Below are 9,403 nucleotides of genomic sequence, written 5' to 3'. Positions count from 1 at the left end.
CTATATAGTGTTATTTTTCCGATATTTTATTTGTTGGAGAAAAGTAAATTTAAGCGTCAAGAATGTTCTTTGAAGCTTTGGTATGTTAATTTTAATAGTTTTTAATCCTATTTTTGCAAAAAATAAAAATAAATCTTATGACATAATATAAGTTACTTATTTTCGATGTTCTTAAAATAGGATATTGCATCCATGGAGAGTATGTTAATCTCTTTGATGATGTCATAATAGTGAAGCTTGTAAAATTATGGTAGAAAAGTGAAATAGCGGTCGACACAAATTTACAATAGTGTTATATTTAAGCAAGAAATCTAATGGGTTTAAAATTTAAAATTTTATATTGAATATGTAACATATTTATTCGCTTTACATATAATTATATCAAGATTTGAACAATTGTTAAGAAACATAGCTCAAAGTAATAATATGAAACAAGCAAATAGACAAGAATGTAGAGAGAGATGAGAGATTCTTATTTCTTCAATGTATTCAAGTATATACAATGAGGTGTCAAAACCCTCTATTTATAGGATTACATAGAGGTATACAAAAGAATGTCATAAACATGACATTAAACATTTGAAATCATAAGGAAGATCATGGGGAGGTTATGGAAGTGTGGGAGTTACAACTATACTAGTGAGAAGTAATGGGAATTAGCTACATAATGGAGAAGAATAGTGGGAGTAACTTCTTTAGGAGTTATAGACATCCACTAATATAATTATAATATTTCATAACAACAATAGAGTTTTTGAGGTGATTTAATGTTAATGGCAAGTTAATTTGTTGAGTAAATGGATTAGAGAAAGATAGTCAATGGATAATTAGAAAAAACAATAGGAGTATATAGAGGCCTAATTTCTTCTTTCCTTATTTAGAAAATTAGAAAGTGACAAAAGGATTATGGAAAAACTATAGCTTTATATATATTGTTCTCATTCAACTTTTGTCATCTAAGTATGTAAAGGAATTTCCACCGCAAATAAAATTTATTTTGAATAAAAGTAAATTACACATTTTATATAAACTTATTTCAGCATTTCAAGTTAGAAGTAGATGTTTATAGGGACGAATAATGCAACACAAAAGAGATGAAGATAATCTCATCAATAATACCAGATGCAACTCTAATTCTGATGAGAAAATTTATTTTTTGACAACATCAGGTTAACGATTGGGGAAGATGAAGCCGAAAATATTGCGAGTTTGCAAGGAAACTTGAAGCAAAATATCTGGCATGAATTATCATTTAAATAAAATTTCATATTGGATAAATTATCATTAAATTATTGTCATATATTATTTTGGACTTTGACAAACAAAGGGGCAGTCACCAACACAAATTTCCCTAAGCCTTGTTGGGTCACTTTTAACTTGCTGCAAGTCATATCAATTTGCAGTGGCGGATCCAGGATTTATAGGTCATGGGTACTTCACTGATTTTAATTTATATTCTAGATGGCCAAGCATGGTCATAGTGGGTGCTCATGATCAATTAGTGAAGTTTTTAGGTATTATTTATGAATATATTATATAATTTGGCCAAAGCCAATGGGTGCTTCAGCACCCATATGTCCAAAGGTGTATCCGCCACTGGTTCTATAGTAATAGCTTGAAAATATATATAAAAAAAACAATACAACTATAAATGTCGCATGAGAGCTCGCCTTTGTTAGGGAATTAAGTACAAAAACTTCGCTTTGCTCCATATCGTTTCATAATGTATCGTATTATATTGTATTGTACTGTATCGTTTGGTGAATACAATGTTTGGATGGATTGTGTCATTTTGCCATCGTTTCATGGTATCACGTACCAGTAATATGATGAATAAACTTGCAATATTATAAAGACAAATTATGATACGGTATATAAAAAGGTAGGGTAAATGATAAAATAAAATTATTTAATAATAATAATAGGTGAGATTGAGAGAAAAAGACAAGGTAACGATACGACTACACCAAATCGATCGTTACATAAAGTGGCACATTTCATCGTTACGTAACGACGGATTTAACGATACGATACAATAAAATTTAAGTAATAATCAAAACAAACCTTGTAGTTAAAGTAACAATACAATACAATAGTTAACAACCATCCAAACAAGTTGTTAAGCACAAAAACTTCGCTTAGCTCTCTTGTAGGACATACTCTATTTATATATTAAATTTTTTTCCCTCTTGAAATGCTTAAAACTAAATCTCTGTTTTTAATGTCTAGCTACAGCACACAAGCGATGTATAAAAAATATAGACACCTGCATACATTAAATATATTTATCTGTTATATATGCATTTCTAAACTTCGATGGCTTGATCTTGCTAGGTAGTTTCATACGTTTTCGAATGTGTAATAGTTTTATTTTAATGTTTTGTAAGGAGTAGGTATTACTCGCTATTGAAAAGTTTGTGTTACCATAAAATTGGGGATAAATTTCAATAATATTGTTTTACCTCAATATTGAAAATTAGTGCCATAAAACAAATATAATGTAATTACAATAATATTATCTAACATCTTTCTTTTGTGATGATTGATAGGGAATAACGTGCACGTTTGTAGAAACTAGTACTATATAATTATAGTATTAATGAAGTTCGAACGAGAAAGGTGTGATACTTGGTAAGTTCCATTTTTATTGGCCTGTTTTGTTCATATACTCGTGTGTAACTGTTTTTAAGGGCAGTAGCACTTATGTGGTTTTACAAAAACTTTAGTAAATTGCCTAAGAACATATAACATCAAACTGCTTTTAGTATTAAGCTTTACTTTGAGGTTAGTGGCATGGTTTGGATGGAATTTTTCACATTTTACAGAGAACTATATTATGTACATTATATTAAAGCTTGTTATTATTTAATATAAGAGAAAATGTATAAGTACCGTGAATCAAGGGCAGATTTTTAACTACACACTTTAACTTTAACTTTGAAGGGTTTTATTACCCCCTTGAACTATCTCAGAATAAAATTATTTATCCCTTAGATGCTTACTCCGCAAAGTGTGTGTATTTCGCTCTTGAAAGAGAGAGTGAGAAGCAAAAATATATATTAAAAACTTATTTTTATAGCATTTTCTTACTTTTTTATTTCTTGCTTTCTTCTCTTCTCTTATCGCTCCGGTTCCCACCGGAACAGGTCACCGGAGACTTTTTCCGGCATTCTCCTTCTATTTTTCCTGCTAATCTTTATTCTCTCTCCCACACACAAATCACATTCTCAACAAAAACTTACACATATATAAAGTTAAACGAACCCAAATCTCAACTAACAGTCGGAAATCTTTAATTTTTTCAAGAATTAATCTTCTTCCTTGTCTGTGTCTACTCTTTTTTCTTGCAAGAGTCGATTAATGATAAATGTACTTATTCTTACAGAATCTAACCATAACATTCTTAAATTTTTAGCATTTTCCCCCAACCAAATAGAGCATTGGACTGTTGAAGAAGGATCAAGATTTAGCTCCACTACCACGGCATCGACAACCAAGGTTAGAAAAAACTGAAAAATAAAAAACAAAATAACGAGAGAAGAAACAGTAAGAATGAAAAAGAAAAGCAAAACGAAAGGAAATGTGATAGAGTGAGAAATAAGGAAAGAAAAAGAAGAAAAAAGTTTTTAAAATGGCATTTGTTTGTGAAATTCATTTGAAAAAAAATATAATAACTAACTTTTTAGAAATTTGAAAGTCTTGGTTCAGCAAATTTTTTTTTTTAAGAGTTACATATGCTCTCTCTCAACTCAAAAAAAAATTAACATTAGCTTATGATGCCCTTTCATTACATTGAAAATTCTGACAAAAAATTAGTATAAGGAATCGCCTCTGAAAGAATAATCATTCCAACTCTTTCTTCCCCCTTTCTCAGTTTCGCACTGTCAAAATGAGTGAGAAAATTTATTCCCCAAGATCTTCTCTTAATAGTCTTGGAATCCCCATTGTTTCACACTCATGAATACTTCATAATTTCATATTGTTTTTGTTTTTCTTCTTCTCGTTCTATTTCTTAGTGACTTTTCCACGTTCTTAAACCAACATGAGAACACGATATTTTCATATTCTTGTTAGTAAACGAAATTCCACCTGGAATAGTCAGTCCAAATTACATGCAACTTAAAATTACAATCATATGATTGAAATGGAGGAGTTTTAACTTTTAAAGGAGCGGTATGTGTTATGAACATACTTACCAAATTGAAAAAATAAGATCTATAGCACAGTTGTGAGATTAGCAATATCCTATATGAGAATTAATGTTGAGGAAGTGTTCTAAAAGTGGAAATTGGAAATGTTACAAAGGATGTGTCGCCATACAAAATTAGACAAGATTGGAGATGATCATAGCTCACGAAGGGGCAAGTATCACATGATGTATGTTCACTCAAGATGGTTAAACATTTGTTTGATACAGACCTCCAATTTGCGCCCCGATTTTGGCAAAGGGGGATTGCCATCATAGTAAGAATATGACCATTTCGAAGGGTACGAGTCTCCCTTCACTTCAGAAATCAGAAGGGACGGAAAGAGAAGGCAATCTGATTTCAAAAAATAGCTATCCAGCCAAAGGCCAGATTATCCAATGTAAAGACAGTTTCAGCAACGGCTGTCAGCTTGTCGTGCATACTAAGGTTTCCTTACCTTGTTTTGCCCTGTATATCCATATAAAGACAAGCTGTACCATTCATCTATTCTTGAGCATTGCCAAGTTTCCAGCAACATCTGGTCACCAACATATAGTGAATTACTGTCACACAAATCCATCTATATACAAGCCTTTATATAAGTATCATTCACATCTTCTGTCTCTATTGTCATATCCTGTTATTTCTTCCTTCTTTTTAGCAAGTATGATTGCCATCAAAGTACAAGAGTCACTTTCGAAGGCCACATTTTCCAAGCTGTGTAACGACAAGCTGTACTATTCTTCTATTCTTCAGCATTCCCATGTTTCTACAGCCGTTGGATTCCTCATTTTCCAGACACCAACATTGCAATTACTCACAGAACACTCGTCTCGTATCAGCCTTTGCAGCATCATGCATAATAAAATTATCATTGTCAAATAATCTAGTCTTTCTATTGTCACTTTTGTCATATTTTTGTCCAATCTTTCAAACTTCTCAATTCTCTACACTTTTAACTTGTCTCATCCTCTTCTCATTTTCCTTCCTTTTTCCTCCTTTCAAAGAAGCCAGCCGCTTCCTGTACCTAACAGCTCCAGCATTGATTGGTATTCCCCGTCTCAACACTCTGTTCATGAGACTGATGTACTTGTACCTCATTCTCATCAATGGATGCTTCTCAACCAGTATGTTCTTGTTAAATGCCTCCCTCAAAACTATAGTATGCGTCCTAATCTTATTCGACAAGTAAAATATACCTGGATGATGCACTAAAGCTTTTCTAAACCTTATTCCAAATCCCAAATAATCCCCTAAGCAATAAATATTCTCCCTCTCCGTCTTCTTTGATACAAGTAAACTTAACAGTTCATGAATCACCCCAACTGTCCATTTCTCTGCTTGATCACTATTAGGAGCCAAGTGAAATGCATCTTCATAAGGTGAAATGTAAGGCAAATTCTGCCACTCCTCAACCCAATTCCTCACTTTCTTCACCAAATCAAATCCTCTTGGTAAATTCATCGAAAACCTTATATGCACTCTTTTCCTACCCCCAAAATCCTCTCTTTTCACCCTTTTCTCCGTCACAGAAACAGCCAAATCCTCCCTCCATTTAACTAATTCCAACCCAAAAACCTCACGACCATCAGAATCCTTAAAACCCATTTGACAAATCTGAAAATAGTCAGGATATTCAGGTAAAAAACTCAACAAATAATCATGAGGCAAACCCAAATCAAATTTAAACCTTTCAATAACATAAAAAGGAAGTCTTTTAGCTCTTGTGAGCATCAATAGTTTTGCTAATCTGTGCGCTAAATCTTTACGGTAATGTGAAAGACTAAGAAAAAGGGTCTCGTCATTATGTAAAGATAGTGCATTTGGAGTGAGCTTTACATGTAGAGTGGATAAGGGTACAGGAGGCCTGAAAGTTTTGAAAATAAAAGGGTAATTTTGGATGAATTTGAGGGCAATGGTGGGAAGATTGAGTTGGGGTTTGAGAGGGGAAATGGTGCGAAGGGGTAGAGATTTTGAGTGATGGGAAAGGATTAAGTTCTTGAGAGAGAGTAATGGTTTGAGGTTTTTTTCCTTTTCTACTGCTTTATCAAGGTATGGGTCTCGTACCCATTTGACTCTTGCGTTCACGAAGGTGCGGATATGTTGCCGAAGATGGCGGTGGATGACGGTGGTTGTGGTGGCCATGAACCGAACCATGGCGGTCAAATTTTGTAAAATTTTGAACTAGCTAGTGACATCAGCATTTCACTTGTAACCTCTTATTTAAATATTTTTAAAGTAATGAAAGACAACTTAACCGGAAATTATTTTTGCGTTATTGAAATTCCTTATAACAGTAATTGAAATTCCTTATGCCATGTGTTCTTTTTTAGGACAAAACTTAGTTAATTTGTTATTAATTAGTTTTAAATTTTAAATTAAAATATTTAAATATCTATTATTTGAAGAAGGGGTAGTTATTTACTCAATTCAAATAAGTAATTAATCATTAGGAAGTTACTATTAGAAATAATAACCGGTTCCAATTTCTCATGAGTAAACCGTTCCAACTTCTCTTCAGTTTTCTTATTTTTAAATTATTAAATCATTTTATTTGAAAAAATGTGCCGGCTTCCTCAAAAATAGGAGTAGCCTTCAAAACCCTTCAGTTCACCATTTTGAATATGCAGTTCTTTCTCTTATCATATACCCCCCACGTTTTCCCACTCCCACCCAACAATACTCACGTTTCAACCCTCTACTTCACATCTCCCTTCACAAATCATCCACACTGCCCCACTATATTCACTTCCCCACTATACTAATCACATGATATTATAAAAGGACATAATAAGGGAGGCGTTAAAACAAGAAAAGGTGAGAGAACAAAGAAAAACAGAGGAGACTCCGACAATATTACGTAACAAATTTTTCTGCAAAATCACGATAGCCTCAAGTCTTTAAATTTTCGCCCAATAACAACGGTATGAAGTTTAATCCACTGTTTGCAGATTTACGATTTACATAATTGTTGGTTAAAGATGCTCTTTTATTTTCCCAATTTTTTTCTTACAGAGTGTCTTTTTGGAATAACAGATTTGGAAAACTTTTTTTTCAATTTAATTACTGTTTTTTGTTGCAATATAGGATAGTATCATGGACATGAATATACTAAATTTTATGTGATCTACTGGAATTTATTATGTACAACTGTATTTGTGTTGTCATCTTATTAGTATACTGACTTAAATTAGGCTGCGTAGCTAAATACTCATATTGGAATTTAGCATAATGTGGTTTCTGTTTTTAACTGAGTTGTTACATGTCCAGAATTGCTGAAACTTATAAAGTTTGTACTTTTCCTTTTAATTTTCAGAATTACAGAATTTGTCTCGCAATTTCTTCTCATCTCCTTTAATACTCGAAAGAGCTTCAGTAAACTTTTGTTTATTTTTATTTCCTGTCGATGCGCAACCAAGGAAGCTTTATATCCACTACTGAAGTTTGTCCTTCATTCAGTTGACAATGTCTTTTAAAATAGTTGTATAAATCCATCAATATGTTCAAATAATATGCATGTCCTATGTTATCACAATGAGATGTTGTAGCGATTCTTATTGTTTCCTTAGTCCTATTTCAAATATGGCTGAACAAGGACACGTTCAAATTACTCCAACTACGAGTTCTCAAATTCAACGAATGGGACAACGTAGAAGGGTACGCCGTCGCAGCATTTATTCCTATAATGATTCTGACTCAAAGCCTGAAGTTATCAGGAATGTCCCAAGGGCGATACAAAATAAGTTAAGAGATCGAAGGGCTGAACGAAGGGACAGAAAAAAATTTAGAGAACTTAGGCCTTCAATAGATGAACATATTGCAAATTATCAGCTTACTCGAGATGCACTAATTGATGCTATAGAATAACGATCATCAATACAATTCATCTTTCTTCTAAAGTCTTTCAAAAGGGCATGCTAAATCCAGCTTCTCAGATCCTTCTCCATGGAAAATCAAAAAATCCCACTTTCTATACCAAGCAAATACACCATACAGAATCAGAAAAGGCGCAAAAAAAACTTGTTACCAAAGGTATGTTCTTTGATTAGCATTATCATATCTGAAGTACTTTTTTTATTTTTTTTATTGCAAGCTTATAAGTAGTAAGATCAAATAGAGTAAAAAAAATTTATAATCTCTGATCAATTTGTAGATAAATGGGGTAAAAATATAATTTTGGCGATTATTATGGTATATAAAATTCTGGTTTAAGTTATGAAGTCTTTATAGTGAAACATATACTGTAAAAGAGTAGATAGAAGTATTCATATAAATTTAGCTTCTAAAAGGACCTCACAACATGAAGTTGGTTGAAGAAGTTCATCAGTAATCGAGTTCTAACGTTTGCAATTCAATAGTTGCAAATTACAGAAGGGAGTGAAACTATAGTGTTAGGTTATTTCTACTCCATATTCATGTACTGAGACTAAATTTTAAGATAATTGATTTATTCTTGAATTTATATCCAAAATCATGCATTTCTTCGGACTCGTGTGCTAGATGCGCTAGCAATTTTTGCTGGTCTTTGAGGAAATCTTGATCATCTAAATATCTGCTTAAGTTTATTTTGTCACCAAATTTCTTTTCCTATCATCTTCTACCTTGTGCATATTATTGCCTCTGAAGTTTCCTCCTTCAAAATTCTGCATTTTATATTTTTATATTTTACTAAAATTTATTCTTATTTGAATGTTTGGTTTAGTTAATTATTAGTTATATAACTAATGATGCATATTAAACATTATTTTGTAGACATGAGAATACATCATATTGAACCTTCCAATAATACAAACTATTCTGTCGGAAGTGAAGAAAGAGTTCCTCCTTTGTCCGATATAACAAATGGTGAGTCAAAATATCATCTATTTAATATATTAGTTGTGTTGTTACAACTTACTTTATCATAATTTATTCTTATTATAATGTTTGATTCTCATATTAATGGCACTCCAACTGAAAAAGGTATTAAAATTTTGATTCTCATATTAATTTTTCGTCTAAAGTATATCAAAAGTTAAAAAAATTATTATTTAATAGGAACTCTTTCAATTAATACTAACAATCCTACTACATTGTAGATGTGCAAATGTATAATTCTTTGCCAGATTTAAATGAAACTCCAATAATGCAAGGTAAGCATTTGAAATTTATATTGTTATTAGTTAAAAGTAAAATACAATGTTAAGATTAATGAAAATTAAATACTGCAACTCTCT

General features: G+C 32.0%; 1 protein-coding gene across 1 annotated transcript; it reads right to left on the bottom strand.

Annotated features, from left to right (window-relative positions):
* Nucleotides 1-4,179: 4,179 nt before the first annotated feature.
* LOC107775625 (protein WHAT'S THIS FACTOR 9, mitochondrial-like) lies at nt 4,180-6,399 on the bottom strand. The gene has a single exon (XM_016595375.2). The coding sequence runs from the start codon at nt 6,342-6,344 to the stop codon at nt 5,127-5,129; it is 1,218 nt and encodes a 405-aa protein (XP_016450861.1). The 5' UTR covers nt 6,345-6,399; the 3' UTR covers nt 4,180-5,126.
* Between the last annotated feature and the right edge of the window lie 3,004 nt (nt 6,400-9,403).

This window comes from Nicotiana tabacum, chromosome 7 (genome assembly GCF_000715075.1).
Source record: "Nicotiana tabacum cultivar K326 chromosome 7, ASM71507v2, whole genome shotgun sequence".
NCBI lineage: Eukaryota > Viridiplantae > Streptophyta > Magnoliopsida > Solanales > Solanaceae > Nicotiana > Nicotiana tabacum.
Note: the sequence above shows the minus strand (reverse complement) of the source record. Positions and strands in the feature narration are given on the sequence as shown.

What these genes read in the sequence shown, in the direction of transcription:
- LOC107775625 (XM_016595375.2), bottom strand. Translation starts at nt 6,344, where the DNA reads ATGGTTCGGTTCATGGCCACCACAACCACCGTCATCCACCGCCATCTT.